The sequence below is a fragment of the Dendropsophus ebraccatus genome, chromosome 10 (genome assembly GCF_027789765.1).
Source record: "Dendropsophus ebraccatus isolate aDenEbr1 chromosome 10, aDenEbr1.pat, whole genome shotgun sequence".
NCBI classification, from domain to species: Eukaryota; Metazoa; Chordata; class Amphibia; order Anura; family Hylidae; genus Dendropsophus; species Dendropsophus ebraccatus.
This window is the reverse complement of record NC_091463.1, coordinates 95805421-95830768: the sequence shown is the minus strand read 5'-3', so window position 1 is coordinate 95830768 and position 25348 is coordinate 95805421. Positions and strand designations below refer to the sequence as shown.

The 25348-nt window shown below is 46.1% G+C and overlaps 2 protein-coding genes across 3 annotated transcripts in view; both read left to right on the top strand.

Annotated features, from left to right (window-relative positions):
- Positions 1 to 1863: 1863 nt before the first annotated feature.
- On the top strand, positions 1864 to 13937 carry MYPOP (Myb related transcription factor, partner of profilin). 2 transcript variants are annotated; one of them, XM_069985547.1, is made up of 3 exons: positions 1864 to 2040; positions 8251 to 8688; positions 12557 to 13937. In XM_069985547.1, the coding sequence occupies exons 2-3, from the start codon at positions 8286 to 8288 to the stop codon at positions 13174 to 13176; spliced, it is 1023 nt and encodes a 340-aa protein (XP_069841648.1). In that variant the 5' UTR covers positions 1864 to 2040; positions 8251 to 8285; the 3' UTR covers positions 13177 to 13937. The 2 variants fall into 2 exon arrangements, with proteins under 2 accessions (XP_069841648.1, XP_069841649.1); XM_069985548.1 differs by lacking the exon at positions 1864 to 2040 and adding an exon at positions 6720 to 6813.
- Positions 13938 to 15560: 1623 nt separating this feature from the next.
- SYMPK (symplekin scaffold protein) overlaps positions 15561 to 25348 on the top strand; it is a 28164-nt gene continuing 18376 nt past the window's right edge. The window contains exons 1-9 of the mRNA XM_069985538.1: positions 15561 to 15704; positions 17879 to 17987; positions 18348 to 18413; positions 18496 to 18549; positions 18626 to 18699; positions 18783 to 18909; positions 20581 to 20830; positions 20939 to 21109; positions 21202 to 21444. Coding sequence (XP_069841639.1) covers positions 17913 to 17987; positions 18348 to 18413; positions 18496 to 18549; positions 18626 to 18699; positions 18783 to 18909; positions 20581 to 20830; positions 20939 to 21109; positions 21202 to 21444 — 1060 coding nt within the window. The 5' untranslated portion in view covers positions 15561 to 15704; positions 17879 to 17912. The remainder of the gene's footprint in view (positions 15705 to 17878; positions 17988 to 18347; positions 18414 to 18495; positions 18550 to 18625; positions 18700 to 18782; positions 18910 to 20580; positions 20831 to 20938; positions 21110 to 21201; positions 21445 to 25348) is intronic.

Below are 25348 nucleotides of genomic sequence, written 5' to 3'. Positions count from 1 at the left end.
GTCACAATTTTGAACTGTGAGCTCTTCTTGCAAAACACTCTAAAACCAAGGTACCACTGTACTACGTTTTCCCAATATATAATGGTAAAAGCGGTAACCTGCTGATCGAGGGACTGTGATCACATAAAAAAAAGACACTCTAATCTTAATTGTTCCCCCTATGTTAGTGCCTCCTCTGCTTCTTAAGTCTGTAGGTAGGAAGAGTTAAAGGGATTACAGTCTTTCCCTACTTGTCTGATGTCCGACATTATAATGATACATGATGCAGGAGTTTTGCATTCTGGTCTGTAGCAAATTGTTCGTATTTACAGACCTTAATCACGGATTGTGTGACTGCCCGCTAAGTGTTCAATGTCCCTGCAGCAGGTGGAAATAAGCATTACACAATGCCCATTAACATCAATGGGTGTCTGTGTGAGATGTGACAGGGACAGGACTCATATACACTCGATGAAAATCCAGGGGCATCTGAACATGCCGTTAAGAGTTAAAGGGAGAATATCAGCAGGTTAGATAGCTTCTTATTACACATGGGGTGCTGAGGAAGAAGGTAAGTCTCATACCTTCATCCTTGGTGCCATTCCCGTGCACAATCCTCGGACCATAGAGGCCGTTTGGATCACTACCTCGCCCCCCGGAGTGCGGATCTGGCCTGCCCTCTCCACTGATCATTAGAAGATGCGGGCTGTAGGGGCAGATCAGCACTCCGGGGGGGGGGGGGGGGGGGGGAGGGGTGAAGGCAGTGCTCTAAACTACCTTACCGAACTGAGGATTAAACTAATAAGTGCACAAGAATGGTGCCGAAGATTTAGTACTAATAGAAAAAAAAAAGGAAGACTGGCACCAAGACCAGGAGGTTTGTATGTATGAACCCTATGAAACCCTGAGTTTCCCTTTAACTGCAGTTCAGCTCCCTCCCGTTCCAGTGAATGGTAACCAGGTTTGGTCACCACACAGTGAATACAGTCACCTGCTTCTGGCCATGTTTATTGTGGACTGCAAGTGCTGAAGAGTTGATCGTCGGGGGTGCCAGGTGTTGGCCCCTCCGCCGGCCAGTAACCTATCCAGTGGACAGCCCATCACTATCCCTGGTCCTCAAAGTTTTTTGTGCATGCAGCTTGTCCCACGTGGATAGAAATAATTCTTCTGGGGAGATCCCACGGTTCATGGTGTCTCTACACAGAGAACAGACGTCGCTGTATCTCATGTGCCACCTGCTGGTCGTCTCTGGATTAGGTCTCCAGTGCTGGACACATCGGAGTATGTCCTCACACGTTATGCTGCGTTTACACGGAGCGATGATTCGAACAATCGAACGATAAACAATTTCAAAGTAACCGTGTGTTTTTTATAACGATCAGCGTTTAGACGGAACGATAAATCGTTTGAAAAATCGTTATTGCAATCATCTTAAGATCGCTTAAGCCCATCTCACACATAGGGTGAATCGGTGAAAGGCTGATTACACAAAGCGAACGACCAACAATGATTTGAGAACATGCTGAAAGATTAAAATGAACGATTTGTCGATCAGTAACGTATACACACAGTGACAGCGCCCTGTCCCTGGCCCCTGTGGATGATGAGGGTTTTCCTCCTTGCTCCTGTCTCGCACTGCAGTGGTCTCAGCATGTCTGACCCTGTAATGTGTAATATCGGGGGCGTCCGGGCCGGTGAGGGGCGCAGCTCCTGTTTGGTTATTTACCTCACGGAAGCCCCGCACATGCGCACTGCGCACGATCTTTAATGCTGACAGGTGCGCTACCTGTGAAGTGGGTGTGGCATTTAGTCGGTGGGCGTGGTTACACGGATCCCTACAGCCTCGGTCCAGTCATATGGGGAGAGCGCTAAGTCAGGAGACGACATCTAGTGGCCGTAGGACGCGTTAGTGTCCGCAGCGTTCTCTCCCATAGTGCCCCGCGCTGCGGGCAGAGGTGCGGGGCGTGGCCCGAAGGTGACGCAGTGCGGCGCATGCTCCGTGGGTGGCGGGAGGAGAGGAAGTGGAAGAGGTGGAGCAGGAGCCGGAGCGGCTACAAAAAGGTAAAAAACCCCGAAATCCTCCCGGACGCTGAGCCCCTGCCCCTCCCCCGCCCACTGAGCGGCCCCCGAGCCCAGGCGGCCCCTGCGGGGGACCAGAGAGCCAACCCCTCATACACAGAGCGGATAAACACCCGGGGGGATGATAGATACCCGGGGAGAATGAGGGGTACACGCTAAGTAGGGGAAACACCCAGACAAGATGTAACATGCCTGGTAACTAGAGGAAACACACCCAGAGACTGTTATATATACACCCAGAGACTGTTATATATACACCCAGAGACTGTTATATATACCCAGTAACCAGGATAAACACCCACACACCAATCTACACCCAGAGACTGTTATATATACCCAGGATAAACACCCACACACCAATATACACCCAGAGACTGTTATATATACACCCAGAGACTGTTATATATACACCCAGAGACTGTTATATATACACCCAGAGACTGTTATATATACACCCAGAGACTGTTATATATACCCAGGATAAACACCCACACACCAATATACACCCAGATGCTGTTATATATACCCAGGATAAACACCCACACACCAATATACACCCAGAGACTGTTATATATACACCCAGAGACTGTTATATATACACCCAGAGACTGTTATATATACACCCAGAGACTGTTATATATACCCAGGATAAACACCCACACACCAATATACACCCAGAGACTGTTATATATACCCAGGATAAACACCCACACACCAATATACACCCAGATACTGTTATATATACCCAGGATAAACACCCACACACCAATATACACCCAGAGGCTGTTATATATACCCAGGATAAACACCCACACACCAATATACACCCAGAGACTGTTATATATACCCAGGATAAACACCCACACACCAATATACACCCAGATACTGTTATATATACCCAGGATAAACACCCACACACCAATATACACCCAGAGACTGTTATATATACCCAGGATAAACACCCACACACCAATATACACCCAGAGGCTGTTATATATACCCAGGATAAACACCCACACACCAATATACACCCAGAGACTGTTATATATACCCAGGATAAACACCCACACACCAATATACACCCAGAGACTGTTATATCTACCCAGGATAAACACCCACACACCAATATACACCCAGAGACTGTTATATCTACCCAGGATAAACACCCACACACCAATATACACCCAGAGACTGTTATATATACCCAGGATAAACACCCACACACCAATATACACCCAGAGACTGTTATATATACCCAGGATAAACACCCACACACCAATATACACCCAGAGACTGTTATATATACCCAGGATAAACACCCACACACCAATATACACCCAGATACTGTTATATCTACCCAGGATAAACACCCACACTCCAATATACACCCAGAGACTGTTATATATACACAGGATAAACACCCACACACCAATATACACCCAGATACTGTTATATATACCCAGGATAAACACCCACACACCAATATACACCCAGAGACTGTTATATATACCCAGGATAAACACCCACACACCAATATACACCCAGAGACTGTTATATATACCCAGGATAAACACCCACACACCAATATACACCCAGAGACTGTTATATATACACAGGATAAACACCCACACACCAATATACACCCAGATACTGTTATATCTACCCAGGATAAACACCCACACACCAATATACACCCAGATACTGTTATATCTACCCAGGATAAACACCCACACCAATATACACCCAGAGACTGTTATATATACCCAGGATAAACACCCACACACCAATATACACCCAGAGACTGTTATATATACACAGGATAAACACCCACACACCAATATACACCCAGATACTGTTATATATACCCAGGATAAACACCCACACACCAATATACACCCAGATACTGTTATATCTACCCAGGATAAACACCCACACACCAATATACACCCAGAGACTGTTATATATATACACACAGGATAAACACCCACACACCAATATACACCCAGATACTGTTATATATACCAAGGATAAACACCCACACTCCAAAATATACACAGTAACCAGGATAAACACCCACACACCAATATACACCCAGATACTGTTATATGTACCAAGGATAAACACCCACACTCCAATATATACCCAGTAACCAGGATAAACACCCACACCAATATACACCCAGATACTGTTATATATACACAGTAACCAGAATAAACACCCACATACCAATATACACCCAAAGACTGTTATATATACCCATTAACCAGGATAAACACCCACGCACCAATATACAGCCAGATATTGTTATATATACCCAGTAACCAGGATAAACACCCACATACCAATATAGACCCAGATACTGTTATATATACCCAGGATAAACACCCACACTCCAATATGTACCCATTAACCAGGATAAACACCCACACCAATATATACCTAGAGGCTGTTATATATACCCAGTAATCGTGATAAACACCCACACACCAATATACTAGAGACTGTTATATATACCCAGTAACCAGGATAAACACCAACACACCAATATACACCCAGAGACTGTTATATATACCCAGTAATCGGGATAAACACCCACACACAACAATATACTTGAGACTGTTATATATACCCAGTAACCAGGATAAACACCCCCACACCAATAAATACCCAAAGACTGTTATATATACCCAGTTATCAGTATAAACATCCACATACCAATATATACCCAGAGACTTTTATATATACCCAGTAATCAGTATAAACACCCACACAATATACACTCAGATACTGTTATATATACGCAGTTATCGGTATAAACATCCACACACCAATATACACCCAGAGATTGTTTTATATACCCAGTAACAAGGATAAACACCCACACACCAATATATACCCAGGTACCAGGATAAATACTCAGAGATTGTTATATACCCACTAACCAGGATAAACACCCACACACCAATATACACCCAGAGACTACATACCCAGGAACCAGAGTAAATGCCTAGAGACTGTTATATATACCCAGTAACCAGGATAAACACCACACCAATATACACCCAGAGACTGTTATATATACCCAGTAACCAGGATAAACACCACACCAATATATACCCAGGAACCAGAGTAAATACCCTGGGAGGATGATGGATACCCGGTAACTAGGGGAAACACCCAGAGACTGTTATACAGTATATACCCAGTAATACCTACAGACCTATATATACCCTGTAACCCCAGTAAATACCTGGAGATGCTGATATATACCCACTTATATGGGAAAACACATGGATAACATGATTTATACCTGGGGAGAATGATCAGTACCAGGATAAACACCTGCAGACTGTTATATATACCCAGTTAACCCAAGTAAATACGCGAAGACAGTGATATATACCCGGTAACCTGAGTTAACACCTGAAAATCCTGATTTGTGCCTGGGAAGAATGATAGATACCCGGGAACCAGGAGAATCAGCCACACATGGCGTTATATACCCGGTAACCTGAGAAAACACCCACCTGATGCGGGGTCGCTCTCAGGTGAGATCTGGTTCTGGCCACAAAAGGGAGTATACATGCTGACCTGTATTAAGGCTCTCAGAGGCTACTTTGGGGCAGTGTACTTCTTGGTGAGAGATGGGTGGTGGATAGACATGACTGAGAGACACGTTGGCGCCGTCCTCTGAAGAGGTGTGATAGGATGGAGAGAAGCAGGACGGCTAGTATAATGAATTACCACCATCTAGGTGGCTGTGACTGAGCTGTAAGGAGATGTTGGGAGTAGTGGTTACCCGGCTGGTGTGATGATATAGGGAGAACACACTGCCCCCTGCTGGTGTGATGATGATGTGGGGAAGGACACACTGCCCCCTGCTGGTGTGATGATGTGCGGAGGACATACTACCCCCTGCTGGTGTGATGATGTGGACAGAATACACTGCCCCTTTGCTGGTGTGTGGATGGGGAGGACACACTGCCCCCTGCTGGTGTAATGATGAGGAGAACACACTGCCCCCTGCTGGTGTGATGATGTGGGGAGGACATACTACCCCCTGCTGGTGTGATGATGTGGAGAACACACTGCCCCCTGCTGTGTTGATGATGTGGACAGAATACACTGCCCCTTTGCTGGTGTGTGGATGGGGAGGACACACTGCCCCCTGCTGGTGTAATGATGAGGAGAACACACTGACCCCGGCTGGTGTGATGATGTAGGGAGGACACACTGCCCCCTGCTGGTGTGATGATGTGGGGAGGACATACTACCCCCTGCTGGTGTGATGATGTGGAGAACACAATGCCCCCTGCTGTGTTGATGATGTGGACAGAATACACTGCCCCTTTGCTGGTGTGTGGATGGGGAAGACACACTGCCCCCTGCTGGTGTAATGATGAGGAGGACACAGTGACCCCGGCTGGTGTGATGATGTAGGGAGGACACACTGCCCCCTGCTGGTGTGAGGATGTAGGAGCCATCAAATAGGACAGTGGTCACCTCTAATAGTGGTACAAGGACACTAACAGCTCAGTGATATGTACAGGTCATGCGCTGCCCCTCATGGCTTCCAGCTGCAGGATAGCTGCCTATTATGAGCCATGTGCACAGCTGCCTCCATAGTCACAGTCCATCAGTCACACGAGGAGTCGGCTCCTCACACAGACACACTCACAAACAGATACACAGACACACACACACACACACACAGGGCTCAGTGTATCAGCACTCAGGACTCACCATAGATTCTGGGTACGTCCGTCTCATAGCTGAACGTAGAGAGGCGGCTGTGAGTGTGAGATGGCACAATCATCAGAGGAAGCTGGCACACGGCCGGGAACGTCTCCTCCACATCTACCAGGATCTACAGGCCGAGCTGTAACATCTGTGGTGACAGTACCGCAGGACGCCATACGGGACCTGTATCCTCCATGTCCAACTGTATCTCATCATCCGGGCTAGTGGTGCCTAACCGTATCTCATCGGCCAGGCTAGTGGTGCCTAACCGTATCTCATCGGCCAGGCTAGTGGTGCCTAACCGTATCTCATCTTTTATCCAGGCCAGTGGTGCCTAAGGGCCCTATTCCACAAGACGACTATCGTTCAGTTAATTGTTAAATCGTTCGGAACGAAGTGATAATCGTTCAGGTGTATAGCAGTTAACGATCAAACATTGAACGAGAAATCGTTGATTGCTTAATGAGACCTGGACCTATTTTTATCGTTGCTCGTTCGCATCCATGTAATTGGGTAAACGATTTCAGGTTGTTCGCAATATCGGTTGTTTGAGATCGTTTATCTGTAACGATTATGCGAGCGATAATCATCTCATGGAATAGGGCCCTAACCGTATGTCATCTCTTATCCAGGCCAGTGGTGCCTAAAGGTGCGTTTACACGAAACGATAATTGGCCCGATCGTACGATTAACGATGTCGGAGTAACGATTTTTTTCCACAACGATCAGCGTTTAGACGGTACGATATATCGTACAGGAAATCGTTTTGCGATCGCTTAAGCCTATCTCACACATTGGTTAAATAGGCAAACGACTGTTCACACGGAAAGATCTGCAAATTTTTTGCGAACAACGATTTGATAAAATGTTGAAAGATCAAAATGAACGATTTCTCGTTCGTCGTTTGATCGTTTGCTGCGTTTACATGTATGATTATCGTTCGAATTCGATCGTTATCGCGCAAATTCGCACGATAATCGTTACATGTAAACGCACCTTAACCGTATCTCATCTCTTATTCAGGCCAGTGGTACCTAATCGTATCTCATCTGATTAAAGGGATTGTTATTCAGTTGGGGAACAGAACTCTGGAGATGTGGGTGTAGATGGTCAGCTGCCAGGTTCCTATAGTGTGTGCCATCCAAGGATTGTGGTATGATGACCAGTGGTCTTGGGACCTGCCAGGGAGATGAGACCACCACCATAGGCTGTTCAGTCCCAACGATGCACCCTCGGGATACGGCTTCACAGTGATGCAGACCTGTCCATCCGTACAGTTCAGCAGTTGACTTTCTACCCCCGTGTATAGTGTCAGCAATCGGCCAACGAGTGGGCTTATCCCGCTTCTCGGCTGATCGCATCTTTTGAGCTGTGTGTGTTTGTTTGCTGTGTTACTGTATGAACGGACTAATATAACCAACATAACCAATGTTTTTTTCTCTTCCTATTTAGCCAAAACACTGGAGGCCATAGTGAATGCCCTCGCCATGTCTGGCGACACGGAGGAAGTGACTCGACTCCGTAAGCCAAGGTTTTCTTATGAGGAGAACCAGATCCTTATCCGAGAAGTGCGGGCCCATTACTCCATGCTGTACGGAGCGCAGAGCCGACGCCTCAGTGTGGCCGAGCGACGCCGAGTGTGGGAGGGCATCGCCGCGAAGATCAACGCCATCACCAACTGGAAACGGACGGCCCAGGAAGTGCAGAAACGCTGGAACGATTTCAAGAGACGGACCAAAGAGAAATTGGCTCGTATCCCTCATTCCACGCAAAATGGAACGGCAGAGGACGTTCTCACTGCGGAGGAGGAAACCATCTTTGCCATCCTGGGTCCTGGGGTGGTACCTGGGAGGGAGTCTTATCTTCATGGGACGCGGCTGGGAGCTATGGGTGAGCATTAGATTGCACCTACCCCTAGTTCTCAGGGTTTTGTATGAGTTCAGGTGACGATCTACTGGCTGAGACTGGTCAGTGATGGAATTATAGGTTACTATTTATTATAACCCTCACCATCTTAGGGGTCCCTGGTTGCTGATCTCCATGTAATAGCGTGTCTTCTAAAGATGTATAGGCCGTGACCGCCATAGATTTATAGCCAGTGACCGCCATGTTCATGAGGTAGTTCTCCTCCACATTAAGGTCAGCTGCCTCTCTCTATCCCCTATCACCACTCAAGCTGCAATGTCTCCTCAGGAGCCGTCAGTCTTCCCCTCTCCCTACTGATGGATCAGTCACCAGAGAGAAGAGTGTGTGTGCTGCACAGCTTAAGGTGATTGTCCTGACATGGACCCCTTTATGTACTCTAAATATTCTGTACTGATTTATAATGGTTGGAACTGAGGTTTACTGATCCAGAGCTCCAGTTCCCTTGCATTACTGTCAGGTTACAATACAAATATTCTGCTGCCTGTAGCCGCCAGTAGGGGGCGCCCAGGAGCTTACGGCATACAGACGTATACATTGGGTTAATAAATCATAATGCAGGGAGCTCCCCCTACTGATGTTAACATTTAATTACATCAGTGGAGTTCTGTACCAGGAACAGTGCAGCTCTCACCCCATGTTAATATATCGTGACTAGAGATGAGCGAACCTGGAGCATGCTCGAGTCCATCCGAACCCAAACTTTCGGCATTTGATTAGAGGTGGCTGCTGAAGTTGGATAAAGCCCTAAGGCTATGTGGAAAACATGGATATAGTCATTTGCTGTATCCATGTTTTCCAGACAACCTTTATCCAAGTTCAGCAGCCCCCGCTAATCAAATGCCGAAAGTTCGGGTTCGGATGGACTCGAACCCGGTTCGCTCATCTCTAATCGTGACATTAGGTATCACAGAACGATGGACCTACATAAAACCGCTATATCTGTCATAGTCCAACGTCTGATCCCTCATGACAACCGACGTAGTGTAGCCGTAAAGCTGTGTTTGTAACGTAGAGGTATGCCACTGCCTCAGTCGGAGATAACTCTGCCCCAAGATGTTTAACCCCTTAGATGCTGCAGTCATTGGTGACTTTATGGAATTTACCAAGTTTAAAAGAGGGGAGTTGTTCTTTGGACGGCTCCCTCTATAGGTCACCAGTAAAACAGGCCTAAAATGACAAAACACAAAGCCATTTGTAAGTGCCCCCCATGTCTGGTGTTATTTCTTACCATCTAAAAACATCTGTTTCTGTTCATTGGGCACAAAAATTCAAAAACTAATGGGATGAAAGTGACGGAAAACCAGATCCCCAGATCCACTTTGTGCTATTTAAATAGAAATTTCACAGATCCTTCTTTGGGGAGAAAGTGCCTCCCCCCCCCCCCCCCCCCTTACTTACTTCAGATGGAAGAGCAGCGATATGGAAGAGCAGCGATCAGGAGTAATGATCAGAACCTAGGAGGATTGCGCAGGAACCATTGAGGGGGTTTTCACACATGACAGTTTTTTTTTGGCCAAGATTATGACGGAAAGAACCAATGTGCGAATTCTGCATGGATATTTTGATTTTGTTGGTAGATGTGGATACACCGGGTACCTTCAGACTCTAATTTGCAGGAAACCGAAGCAGACTGCATGGTATAAGGAAGAAAGCCCCATGAATGTGCTGTATTTCTGCTGGTTGTAAATGAAGTCTTATGGAATTCCCACCAAAAATTAGCATCACCAGGCCTTCATCCACATTTCTTTCTGAAACCTTTTATCGTATTGGGGATAAAGGGGTTGTTCTAAAATTAGGTTATCCTCTATCTATAGAGTAGATGCTAAGAGTCTGTTTGTGGGGGTCCAGCCATTGGGACCTCCACCGATCACAAAAATGGAGGTTCCTGGCCCTCGGGTTAATGGAGCTTGCATAGTCCCTGCTCTGTTTATTTTCTTTGGGACTTCAGAAGATGCTGCCGCTACTTTTACTTGGGGAACAAGGGACCTCCGTTCTCATGATTGGTAGGGTTTTAATTGTTGGACCCTCATGGTCACATTCTGAGGATAGAGGATATCTTTAAAAAGTACCTATCACTTGTAGACTGCGTCAAGAAATGTTGAGAACCTGCAGGTATGCTGTCTTTTCTGACACAAATGTGGGATGGAATCCCTGGAAGTGCCATAAACTGCATTGTCTACAGCGCTTCCGGGCATTCCCTCTACCTCCCACAATGAAGAAGACCGTGTACCTGTGGGAGATTTTCAAAGTATACTGCCGTGGTCTTCAAGTCATAGGTAGACTTTAAAGGGGAACTATCGGCAGGTTTGTGCATACCGGCAGTCACAGAACTCCTCTTACCGTGGCCGGCCTTCTCATGCATATGCATAAGCAGGCAGGCTGGAATATGTATCAGAAGCGGGGGGCGGGCCAAACGATGCTCCGGACGGCCAAGGAACACCCCCAATGCTCCTAACAAGCGAGTTTGCATATTTTTACATCATTGACTATTATGAAAATGGCAGCATTTGAGAGCGTGAGAAGACGGACAACGGTAAGAGGAGTTTAGAAGCTACCGGGAACTGTCAGCAGGTTTGTACGAATGAACCTGACGATAGCTTCCCTATAAAACTTAGAAGAACCACTTATAGTGTCTAGATGCCAAACAATTGTCATCCAGCCTCCCACTGTCCAGAAGACTGTCTACAAGTGAGGAAGTTTTCATGGAACCTTTCAAGACCAGAACAGAAGACGCAGGGAGTCGTCTTTAAGAAGCCACAAAACAGCCATTAAATAAGCATGATGGTACCAGAAGAAAGTAATACCTGCAAGGTAGAGCAAAGTGGTCGTAGATATATGTCCACAGGACCAAAGAGCCGTGACAGACTGTATTTCACAAGAAGAATCTAGTACCTGTTCTGTAAAGCATGCACCAAAGAAGTTGATGCATGCAGTGTACAGCATGATGATGATTGAGGTGGCTGGAGACTCCTAAATGCTCGGCATTTGACTCTCAGTGGTTGGAGAGGATACAGCGTGAGGGCTCCCTTGAAGACGTGGAACTGTAGGATCTGGTGATGTTCTGGTTTGAGGAGCTTATGGTTTGAATCCACACTGAATTATAACGTTTACCAGAGAAGATTGAAGAAGGTGTGATAGCTGAAGAAAAGAATTGGAGAAGCCCTGGATGTCAATGCTGGATTGGAATCTTATCAGGATGGTGGCTGGTAAATTATAGTGAAGAAAGTCTGTTTTTGGTCATTTTTCATTCCCATTATTATTCTATGTGACTGAGGAGCAGATACTGAGGGACAGATGGTAAGCACATTGTACGTTGGGGCGCACTTGCCTTACTGTACACCTGTACTACAACCTATTAGGTATTTTTCTTCCATACGGCTCTATTACCTGTTAGATATTTATAGTCCATAGCTCAACTGATCTGTTTGTGGTGTCTATTAACACGATAACGCAGACACAACAGCTGATGATTCACTTCCCTTGCTCCAGAAGCTCAGCCCCAGACACAAGGGTCTCCCATTGAAAAACCCTTAGATATTTTAGTGCTGACGTTTCCTTGTAGCGTTCATCATGCGGGAGGGCAGCAGTGGTTGGCGTTGTAGATATTTTATTGCCTACGTTTCCTTGTAGCGTTCATCATGCGGGAGGGCAGCAGTGGTTGGCGTAGATATTTTAGTGCTGTTTCCTTGTAGCGTTCATCATGCGGGAGGGCAGCAGTGGTTGGCGTAGTAGATATTTTAGTGCCGACGTTTCCTTGTAGCGTTCACCATGCGGGAGGGCAGCAGTGGTTGGCGTTGTACACAACTAACACCATGTCTGTTCTTATCCACAGACTTACATTTACCTGGCCCCGGCTCATCTAGTGCAGAGAACTCTCTCAGCGGTCCCTGCTGCCCCCCAGAGCCTCCACTGCTGCTTCATCCTAAGGAGTCTGCTTCCCCCACGCCTCAGATTCACATTGTTCAATTGCCTCAGCTAAGCCCTTCGCCAGATCCCTCAGATGGTGACTCTCCAGAACAGCTTCCCCCGGGCTCTGGTTCTCCTCTACTGGCCCCAGGCGGTGTCAGTCAGCACTACGACCCAACAGTTGCCATGCTGAGAGCCCAGCAGGAAACGGCTGAAGCTATACGGCACCTGACCTATACCCTCCGGCAAAGTATGGACCGTTTGACCAATGTCCTGGCCACCTTATTGCCTCTTATACCTCCCCAGCCGCCATCGCCGGCCCCGTCGGCCGTCATTGAGCCTGTTTACTTTCCCACAAAGACAGAGCCAGAATCTGAACCATGTTCGGTGAGTTACGAGGTAGAAAGTCACGAGGCACACGAGGACGAAGTCCAGGAGACGACAGTAGATCCACCACCGCCTCCACCATCTCCGCCTCCCAACAAGAGGAAGCGATTCTCCTACCTGACAACACGCAAACGCAGAGGTCGCTGGAAAAACATATAGACAATCACAAACTGTATGAGAAGGCATGGCGGAGTGTCGGGATTGTCTCTCAGTAACTTTACCCCCCTCGCCCCAGATAGGAAAAAAGATGAAATCTTCCCATGTTAGTTTCTGTGTTTGAAATACGACTCTGACAGTCCTCTTGTAGTAGGAATTGTTGGGGGATAGTGTAGTACAAGCGCAGCTGACAAGGACCTCATCCTTCAGCCTAAATCTCACGCTTCTCTCTGCTCCTCCTCACCTGGTGATGATGAAGGTATTCGCAGATTTGCACCCCTATCAGGTAACTAGGATGTGGGTCCTCGGTGCCGATTTCTCATAGCTGGGTGATGCCTTGTGTTGGATTTACAGCGGCCTAGAGGAAGGTCCTCAATAATAAAGCACAGCAGTGACGGGGTTGTCATCTAGTGTCAGGGTGACAGCGGGAAGAGTCGAGATTCCTCGTGATGAAGGTTTGGTAGGTTCCAGGTGTTGCCACCGGGTACAGATGATATAAATGGTGGCTGCATGGTAGCGTGCTGTGGCTGCCTATCCAGCGTCTGTTTCCTGTTGCTCTCAGGTCTTTATATGGGAACGTTTGGTATTGTCAGTGATGGATTCTCGGGTCCTGTCCTCTCTCTCCATACACGTGGCTAGCCCAGAAAGCAATATATGTGTAGAAATCGGCATCCTCCCGGTGTCCCCACCGCGTTACCGTAATGAAATGGAAGGGAGCGTTGATTCTGTATGTAAATAACTTATTAAAAGCTTCTGATTCCTAACAAATCGTGTTCATTAAAGAGGAGGGGAGAATATGGAACAGGGCGGGATCCACCAGGCGAGGTCTGTACATCCAACAAACATGGGAGATGCCAAGGTCCTGCGACTGCTGAGGAAGAATGGCGCGGGCTTAGGAGGGTGCGGATGCCGGCTGGTTATCTGCCATCAACAGGCGGTGTCCAAGCTCCACATGATGCCGACTTTCAGCTGTCCAGATGCCCAATTATAATAATGCAGCATCCGGCCATACTGTGCCTCATCGGTGGTCAGGGGTCCAGTCATCACCTGGCAATGCCTTCAAGCAGTCTTAGCAGCCCTTGTGACTGAGCTTTTCTTACAACCTGCTTATACACGTCCCCTGTATTTGTTATCGCTACAGTGAATACAATTACACTACTCACAAAAAGTTAGGGATATTTGAAGGGGTTGACCAGGATTTGGAAAACATGGCTGCTTTCTTCAAGAAACAGCACCTCTCGTGTCCTCAATTTGGGTACGTGTAAACTATGAAATGGCGACGGATAACCCGTCGCACTTTACGCAGCTGGCACCCACTCTCGGACTGAGGTGGATGGATTCCCTCGTCCCTCCAAAGAATAAACATGTTAATTCAGTCTCCCATAACGTTACCTATGATGTCACCAGTCTCCCATAACGTCACCTATGATGTCACCAGCCTCCCATGTTACCTGTGTCACCAGTCTCATGTTACCTATGATGTCATCGGTCTCCCATAGCATTACTTATGATGTTACCAGTCTCCCATAACATCATCTATGATGTCACCAGTCTCCCATAAGTTACATGTCACCAGTCTCCCATGTTACCTATGATGTTATCAGTCTCCCATAACGTCATCTATGATGTCACCAGTCTCTCATAACGTTACCTATGATGTCACAGTCTCCCATAGCATTACTTATGTCACCAGTCTCCCATAACGTGACCTATGATGTCACCAGTCTCCCATAACGTGACCTATGATGTCACCAGTCTCCCATAACGTGACCTATAATGTCACCAGTCTCCAATAATGTTACCTATGATGTCACCAGTCTCCCATAACTGCACCTATGATGTCACCAGTCTCCCATGTTACCTGTGTCACCAGTCTCATGTTACCTATGATGTCACCAGTCTCCCATAGCATTACTTATGATGTTACCAGTCTCCCATAACGTTACATGTCACCAATCTCCCATAACGTTACCTATGATGTCACCAGAGACATGGATACTACTAGGATGACATCACCAAAGCTGATAACACTACTGATGATATCACTGGACATGCAGATAATTACTTGTGACGTCACTAGTGATTTAAATCTCTGGTGGTGACCCTACTAATGACGTCACCAAAAATAAGGCTACACCTTAAAATGTTGCGGGAGAAGCTGTTGACCTCAGCGGAGCCCTGGCTCACACTAAGCATGTCAACGGAGATGTTAGTGTTTGTGATATTCCTGACACTGATTATATCACTACACACGATGATGTCACTATTGATGACATGATGTCACTTGGCGCCCCTGATGCGTGTCCTGTGCTGGAGACCCCGGAGCGCAGCTCCCACTGAGAAGCGCAAATCCTAGGGTGCGCATGCGCACAACGCCAGCGCACCGGAAGCGGAAGTACGTCATCGCCGTCCAAGATGGCTGCGCCGGCTGCGTTTTGGCGAGAGGAGGAAAGTTGACAGATGCCGCGGGCTCACCGGGGGATAGTGTGCACTGCGACCGACAGGGACAGCCCAAAGCTGGAATATTACCGGTAATACACCCCTATAGAGCAGTAATGGAGGTGACTGCCCGGTGACAGGAGGAGGAATGACCGGAACCATGTCTGCTGGGGAAGGGAGGGGGGGGGGGTTATCACTGTTATCTGTGGTGTTACATAGGACTGCAGGTGACATCTACTACATTATCTGTACTCAGAGATATCACTGTGTTATCTGTGCTGTTACATAGGACTGCAGGTGGCATCTACTACATTATCTGTACTCAGAGATATTACTGTGTTATATGTGCTGTTACATAGGACTGCAGGTGACTACTACATTATCTGTACTCAGAGATATCACTGTGGTATCTGTGGTGTTACATAGGACTGCAGGTGACAGCTACTACATTATCTGTACTCAGAGATATCACTGTTATCTGTGGTGTTACATAGGACTGCAGGTGACTACTACATTATCTGTACTCAGAGATATCACTGTGTTATCTGTGGTGTTACATAGGACTGCAGATGACATCTACATTATCTGTACTCAGATATCACTGTGTTATCTGTGCTGTTACATAGGACTGCAGGTGACTACTACATTATCTGTACTCAGAGATATCACTGTGTTATCTGTGCTGTTACATAGGACTGCAGGTGACAGCTACTACATGATCTGTACTCAGAGATATCACTGTGTTATCTGCTGTTACATAGGACTGCAGGTGACAGCTACTACATTATCTGTACTCAGAGATATCGCTGTGTTGTCTGTGGTGTTACATAGGACTGCAGGTGACTACTACATTATCTGTACTCAGAGATATCACTGTGTTATCTGTGCTGTTACATAGGACTGCAGGTGACATCTACTACATTATCTGTACTCAGAGGCATATCACTGTTATCTGTGCTGTTACATAGGACTGCAGGTGACATCTACTAGATTATCTGTACTCAGAGGCATATCACTGTGTTATCTGTGCTGTTACATAGGACTGCAGGTGACAGCTACTACATGATCTGTACTCAGAGATATCACTGTGTTATCTGCTGTTACATAGGACTGCAGGTGACAGCTACTACATTATCTGTACTCAGAGATATCGCTGTGTTGTCTGTGGTGTTACATAGGACTGCAGGTGACTACTACATTATCTGTACTCAGAGATATCACTGTGTTATCTGTGCTGTTACATAGGACTGCAGGTGACATCTACTACATTATCTGTACTCAGAGATATCACTGTGTTATCTGTGCTGTTACATAGGACTGCAGGTGACATCTACTACATTATCTGTACTCAGAGATATCACTGTGTTATCTGCTGTTACATAGGACTGCAGGTGACAGCTACTACATTATCTGTACTCAGAGATATCGCTGTGTTGTCTGTGGTGTTACATAGGACTGCAGGTGACTACTACATTATCTGTACTCAGAGATATCACTGTGTTATCTGTGCTGTTACATAGGACTGCAGGTGACATCTACATTATCTGTACTCAGAGGCATATCACTGTTATCTGTGCTGTTACATAGGACTGCAGGTGACATCTACTAGATTATCTGTACTCAGAGGCATATCACTGTGTTATCTGTGCTGTTACATAGGACTGCAGGTGACAGCTACTACATGATCTGTACTCAGAGATATCACTGTGTTATCTGCTGTTACATAGGACTGCAGGTGACAGCTACTACATTATCTGTACTCAGAGATATCGCTGTGTTGTCTGTGGTGTTACATAGGACTGCAGGTGACTACTACATTATCTGTACTCAGAGATATCACTGTGTTATCTGTGCTGTTACATAGGACTGCAGGTGACATCTACTACATTATCTGTACTCAGAGATATCACTGTGTTATCTGTGCTGTTACATAGGACTGCAGGTGACATCTACTACATTATCTGTACTCAGAGATATCACTGTGTTATCTGTGCTGTTACATAGGACTGCAGGTGACTACTACATTATCTGTACTTAGAGAGATATCACTGTGTTATCTGTGCTGTTACATAGGACTGCAGGTGACTACTACATTATCTGTACTTAGAGAGATATCACTGTGTTATCTGTGCTGTTACATAGGACTGCAGGTGACTACTACATTATCTGTACTTAGAGAGATATCACTGTGTTATCTGTGGTGTTACATAGGACTGTTGGTACATAGGACTGTTGGTACTTGACTTCTTTTTTTGTTATACTACAGATCTGCATAGAGGTTTCCTGTACTCCTCTTCATTATGGCGGTCAGCGTCGCCTCCCAGTTCTTCACCCAGGATGATGCGACCTCTGAAGTCCTCTCCACCTCGGAGAAGGTAACAAGTTTGGCATTGGCATGGTCACATGATTGGGTTACATGGCATTGTTATAGTGTGGTCACATGACTGCTTACATGGCATTGTTATGGTGTGGTCACATGATTCGGTCACATGGCATTGTTATAGTGTGGTCACATGACTGCTTACATGGCATTGTTATGGTGTGGTCACATGATTGGGTTACATGGCATTGTTATAGTGTGGTCACATGACTGCTTACATGGCATTGTTATAGTGTGGTCACATGACTGGGTCACATGGCATTATTATGGTGTGGTCACATGATTGGATCACATGGCATTGTTATAATTGTTGGGTTTATGGGCTTCATGTGTTTTGCAATCATCTGGCTTTCAGGTGGTGGAGCTGCTGAACATGGCCGCCCTCGCCACCAACGATTCCAAGATCACGATGCTGAAGCAGGTGAGTCCGCGCTGCGCCCCGAGTGGCCATGCTGCACCCCCGCTGCTTGTCCGCAGAGCTCACATGTCTCATCCATTCCCAGGTCCAGGAGCTGATCATAAACAAGGACCCGACGCTGCTGGATAACTTTCTGGATGTAAGTGCCTGTCAGGGGCAGCAGGGGGCAGATGTGGGCAGCGTAGACTCTGACCCCTCTTCTTTCCATCGTGCAGGAGATCATCGCTTTCCAGGCTGATAAATCTGTAGATGTTCGGAAGTTTGTGGTGAATTTCATAGAAGAAGCCTGGTGAGTGAGTGGTGTGTACTGAGAGGGGCCCGGGGGTCTCTTATGTCTCCAGTATCATATACTGATCTTTCCTTGTCCGGCAGTAAACTGGACAATGAACTCCTCATCAAGCTGATCGCTAATCTGCACATGTTACTGAAGGATGAGAACGTCAATGTGGTGAAGAAGTCCATCCTGACCATGACCCAGCTGTATAAAGTGGCCCTTCAGGTCAGTGCCCCCTCGTATTGGGGATCAGACAGAGGGGGGCGTCCTCAGTGATGGCAGTACACAGCATCCCATGGGAGTGCAGCCAATACAGGGGGCCCTATGGCCTGGAGATGGTATTACTGTATAGATATAACTGGTCCCAGTACTGGAGATGGTATTACTATAGATGTAACTGGTGACAGTACTATACATATAACTGGTAACAGTACTGGAGATGGTGTTACTATAGATGTATCCGGTGCGAGTACTAGAGATGGTATTACTATAGATGTAACTGGTGACAGTACTGGAGATGGTATTACTGTAGATGTACCAGGTTCCAGTACTGGAGATGGTATTACTATAGATGTACTCGGTGCCAGTACTGGAGATGGTATTACTATACATATAACTGGTGACAGTACTGGAGATGGTATTACTATACATATAACTGGTGACAGTACTGGCACCGGGTACATCTATAGTAATACCACCTCCAGTACTGACACCAGTTATATCTATAGTAATACCATCTCCAGTACTGGCACCGGGTACATCTATAGTAATACCATCTCCAGTACTGTCACCAGTTACATCTATAGTAATACCACCTCCAGTACTGACACCAGTTACATCTATAGTAATGCGGTTCACAGAAGAAAAGGAGCGTTGCACCTCACACCTATGGCTGATACTAGTGCCCCTAGGCTAAATAAAAAACACATCAGAATTTTGTGTATGAATTGATCAAGCCATACTGCCCCATGTACCATCGTGCAGGTATCTGATACACATGGGTCCCTACACTAAGTCCACACCGTGCCAGTCAGTGGCCACCAACCCCGCAGGCGCGCATAGTCAGGGATTGGGGGCCATGGGACGGCCCTGCGACCCCCATGCCACAGGACCAGACCCAAAAACACCACACCACCAAAAACATTACATCTATAGTAATACCATCTCCAGTACTGTCACCGGGTACATCTATATAGTAATACCATCTCCAGTACTGTCACCGGGTACATCTATATAGTAATACCATCTCCAGTACTGGCACCAGTTATATCTGTAGTATTACAATCTACTTCAGAAGTAGCCATTGCATTCAGTGTAAGGGGCTCGGACGTGTATTCTTAGGGTCCATTTACACAGGAAGATTATCTGACAGATTATCTGCCAAATATTTAAAGCCAAAGCCAAGACTGGATTTGAAAGAGGAGAAATCTCAGTATTTCATTTATGACCTGATCTCTGTTTATAGTCTATTCCTGGCTTTGGTTTCAAAACTGTGGCAGGTAATCTGTCAGATAATCTTTCTGTGTAAATGGACCCTTACAATGTTCTGCCACTGTTCTTGTGACCTCGAGGCTGGATGTTGTAGTTCCCTTTTTTAGGGCTGAGACTGTGACTGTGATTGGTCCCGGACTTCTAAAAAGAAGCTAAATTGAGGAGAATTCTTGTATGTTGTATGTTAATTATACAAGGTTGTGTAAGGGTACAAACACACACCATATACGCAGCAGATACGCAGCAGATCTGCAGCAGATTTGATGCTGTGTTCAGTTATTTAGATCTAACTTGCTGTGTATTTGTTGCGTAACGCAGCAGTAAATACGCTGCATATACTGTGTGTGGGTTTATACCCCAAGACTGTTCTGCGGCCTTTACCTTATGCGTCTTCTTTTGTTCCAGTGGGTCGCCCGCTCTCGCCCCACGTCCGATTTTCAAGAATCCTGCTGGGATCTGGTTACAGAAATGGCCACTGACATTCTCCAACTTTTGGAGTCAGACAACGATGGGATTCGCACACACGCAGTAAAGTTTGTGGAGAGTTTAATTGTCACTTTGTCCCCACGTACTGCAGACAGTGAGATTCCCAAGAGACAGGAGGGAGACATCAGCCTGGAGCAAATCCCTACAGATCACCCTTTCGTAAAGTACAGTATGTATCTGCTATAGGTGTTTGGAAGAGAGGGGGGCACTCCTCCTTGGCCATGTTGGGTGGTGTCAGGGTCACGTGCATGTTGACAAATTGTTGGATTCTTGGCAGGTGTCTTACGAGATGTTGGGAAGCAAGCCCTGAAAGAACTCCTGAAATTTATGGCTCACCCTGCAATCTCCAGCATCAACCTTACGGCAGCAATGGGTTCTTTGGCCTCAATTGCTCGTCAGCGGCCCATGTTTATGGCAGAAGTGATCCAGGCCTACGAGTCTCTGCATGGTGAGATATTCATGTACATTGCGTCAGCAGGTCAGCAGTGTTTTTTTTTTTTTTTTTCGCTAGTTCTGACTTTTTTTTTTTTTCCTCTTTAGCAAACTTACCTCCAACTCTTGCCAAGTCTCAAGTGAGCAGCGTTAGAAAGAATCTGAAGTTGCAGTTACTCAGCGTTCTCCGGCACCCATCCTCTTGTGATTATCAGGGGCCCATCAGCACCCTTCTGATGGATCTGGGTACTGGCCAAGCGGAGATCACGCGCCACCTACCGCCACACAGGGATCTTGGCAGAAAGAGAACCAGGGAGGGTGGAGAAGGAGGCCAGAAGAAGAGCCGAACTGGTAAGATTGTGCTAGATATTATAGTGCAATGTCCAGAAAGTATTCTAGCGAGACAGCCATCCTTGATAAAATCCACTTTTATTTAACTTGGACAAAAATAGAATAAAACATCCAGCACATGGATAGTGCACTATCCATGTGCTGGATGTTTTATTCTATTTTTGTCCAAGTTAAATAAAAGTGGATTTTATCAAGGATGGCTGTCTCGCTGGAATACTTTCTGGACATTGCATTCTGACCAGCCCTGTGAGTTCCAGGGCACTAGCGACGCCTCCTATACCACGCTTGCATCTAGGAGAAGGTTCAGACCTGCATTACAGGCATGTATATGGTTGTAGCGATTTTCTGTTTTCTAGATATTATAGGGTTATCATCTGACTGAGAGCAGGTAGTAATGGCAAAGACGGCCTCCTATATACAGGAATATAACTACTATAATACTGCCTCCTATATACAGGAATATAACTACTATAATACTGCTCCCTATATACAGGAATATAACTACTATAATACTGCCTCCTATATACAGGAATATAACTACTACAATACTGCTCCCTTTATACAGGAATATAACTACTATAATATTGCTCCTATATACAAGAATATAACTACTATAATTGTTTGTGTGGAGCAAGAGACCTCAGCACAACCGGATAGAGGATTAGCCAGACCTTGTATAGTATGGAGTATAGGTGTCGGTGGAGGGGGCAATCTCCATGAAATAAACAGCTTATATAGGTGGTGCACGGGCAGAAATGGAGCAGTTCAGACAATGCGTATAGGTAGATAAAAAGTCCAGCACTCACCGATATCAGAGGTATGTAAGCTTGTGTCTTTATTTCATCTTGCGATATGTGCAGGGAGGGAGAGGGTGCGCGGCGTGACTCAAATGGCGACGGCCGTTTCTGGCCGCTAGGGCCTTTCGTCTAGCCGAGAGTATGCACCGTGTAACAGGAAGGGGGTGTGAAATAGGTAAAAGTAACACACGTGATCAGTGACAGTATAAAATCATTCAAAGCAGTAAAACATTACAGAAACACGGCCAAATCGTTTCTTTCATTAAGGCCAAGGGGGCCAGTAGCTTCAAGACCTGCAATCCATAAAGACTCCCTTTTTAGTAGAGTCCGATGCTGGTCTGTACTGCTACCTCTGGGATTAACCCGTTCCAGACCTAGAAATTTAACGCACTTTGTGTCGCCCCCATGTTCCTTTCGGATGTGTTCTATTAAACGCGGTACTCCCTTTCCTGTGTGAACAGAGTACATATGCTCTTTATACCGGTTCCATAGAGGGCGTTTAGTTTTGCCCACATAGAATCTTCTACATGGGCAAACCAGGGCATATACTGTGTACGTAGTTCTGCAGGTGATGAAATCCTTAATGTAGCATTCTTTCCCTCCTAGATGAATATAGGAGGTACTAAGCATTTGTGGACAGTAGTTACAGTGGCCACATTTACGGTTACCCTCGGGGAGAGATGCATTAAGCCAGTGTGTTGTTCTCTTTTTCTTTACATCTTGACTATTGTTGCTACTGAGCATGTCCCCTATGGTTTTGTTTTTTCTGTGGGTAATACAGGGTTTACGACTGGCAATGTCGTGCAAATCGGGGTCGCTCTCTAAAAGAAACCAGTGGCGATTTATGGCTTGTCTTATAGTATCATTGAGTGGTGAATTCTGAAAAATAAACATAAATCTTTTTTCATTAGCTTTTTTGCGGGAGGAGGGTTGTAATAAGCTGGATCTTTCTACGTCCAGAGCACGGTTAAATGCTTCTTTGACCATAGGTTTGGGGTAGCCTCTGCGTGTAAGTCTCTCCTCCAGATCACCAGCCTGTCTTTTAAAACTATCAATGTCGCTATTAACCCTCCTAAGGCGCAGCATTTGGCCATATGGTATGGCTTTTTTGACAACTGGGGGGTGCGAGCTGGTGAAGTGTAGGAGAGAGTTACACGCAGTAGGTTTTCTATATACAGAGGTCTTGATCTCATTGTCTATTATTTCTACAGAAATATCTAGAAACTCGAGTGTGGGGCCACCAAACTTGGATGTGAAAAACATATTTCTATTGTTGTGATTATTGAGGTATAGGACAAACTCAGAGAACAAGTTCTCGTTACCACCCCATGCAATAAAGATGTCATCCACGAACCTATAGTAACCCTTTATATATGTAATAAAGGGGTTGTTTTCTGTGTATATAAGGTCGTGTTCAAGCTTGGCCAGGAATAGGTTAGCGTACGTGCAGGAGACCGGCGTGCCCATGGCAGTGCCGATCTCCTGTCGATGCCATACATCTTCAAACTTAAATACATTACTTCTTAAAATAAACATAAGGGCCTCTTTAACAAAATTACGTAGGGCCACGGGGTTGCCCCCTTTTTCAAGGAACCAGTCTACTGCCTCTACACCCGCATCATGTGGGATGCGGGTGTAGAGGCTCTCCACATCTATGGAGGTGAGAGCCGTTCCAGCCTCCCAATGTATGTTCCTAATTGCCCCAAGGAATTCACCGGAGTCCTTAATGTAAGATGAGGTGTGTTCAAGTATGGGTCTAAGGACCCATTCAATATACTGGGATAGGCCCTCAGTAACCGAATTGATCGCTGAGACAATAGGGCGCCCAGGTGGTTTCTCCAAAGATTTGTGGATCTTGGGGAGAAAATACCACCTAGGCGCCCTAGGGGAATCAGGTATCAGTTTCTCTGCCGTCTCTCTATCCAGAGCCCCTGCAGCTACGTGTCTATTCAAAAGTGACCTTAGGTCCTCTCTGACTTTCCCTATTGGGTCTTTGTTCAGAATAGAGTAGGTATTGGTGTCACTAAGCTGCCTTTGGGCTTCATATGTGTAGTAGGCTTTCGACATGACTACCGCTGATCCCCCTTTATCTCCCCAGATAAAGGGGGATCAGCGGTAGTCATGTCGAAAGCCTACTACACATATGAAGCCCAAAGGCAGCTTAGTGACACCAATACCTACTCTATTCTGAACAAAGACCCAATAGGGAAAGTCAGAGAGGACCTAAGGTCACTTTTGAATAGACACGTAGCTGCAGGGGCTCTGGATAGAGAGACGGCAGAGAAACTGATACCTGATTCCCCTAGGGCGCCTAGGTGGTATTTTCTCCCCAAGATCCACAAATCTTTGGAGAAACCACCTGGGCGCCCTATTGTCTCAGCGATCAATTCGGTTACTGAGGGCCTATCCCAGTATATTGAATGGGTCCTTAGACCCATACTTGAACACACCTCATCTTACATTAAGGACTCCGGTGAATTCCTTGGGGCAATTAGGAACATACATTGGGAGGCTGGAACGGCTCTCACCTCCATAGATGTGGAGAGCCTCTACACCCGCATCCCACATGATGCGGGTGTAGAGGCAGTAGACTGGTTCCTTGAAAAAGGGGGCAACCCCGTGGCCCTACGTAATTTTGTTAAAGAGGCCCTTATGTTTATTTTAAGAAGTAATGTATTTAAGTTTGAAGATGTATGGCATCGACAGGAGATCGGCACTGCCATGGGCATGCCGGTCTCCTGCACGTACGCTAACCTATTCCTGGCCAAGCTTGAACACGACCTTATATACACAGAAAACAACCCCTTTATTACATATATAAAGGGTTACTATAGGTTCGTGGATGACATCTTTATTGCATGGGGTGGTAACGAGAACTTGTTCTCTGAGTTTGTCCTATACCTCAATAATCACAACAATAGAAATATGTTTTTCACATCCAAGTTTGGTGGCCCCACACTCGAGTTTCTAGATATTTCTGTAGAAATAATAGACAATGAGATCAAGACCTCTGTATATAGAAAACCTACTGCGTGTAACTCTCTCCTACACTCACCAGCTCGCACCCCCCAGTTGTCAAAAAAGCCATACCATATGGCCAAATGCTG

What these genes read in the sequence shown, in the direction of transcription:
- MYPOP (XM_069985547.1), top strand. Translation starts at nt 8,286, where the DNA reads ATGTCTGGCGACACGGAGGAAGTGACTCGACTCCGTAAGCCAAGGTTT. An exon ending in GACGCGGCTGGGAGCTATGG is followed by an intron (nt 8,689 to 12,556) that starts GTGAGCATTAGA and finishes TCTTATCCACAG; the next exon opens with ACTTACATTTACCTGGCCCC.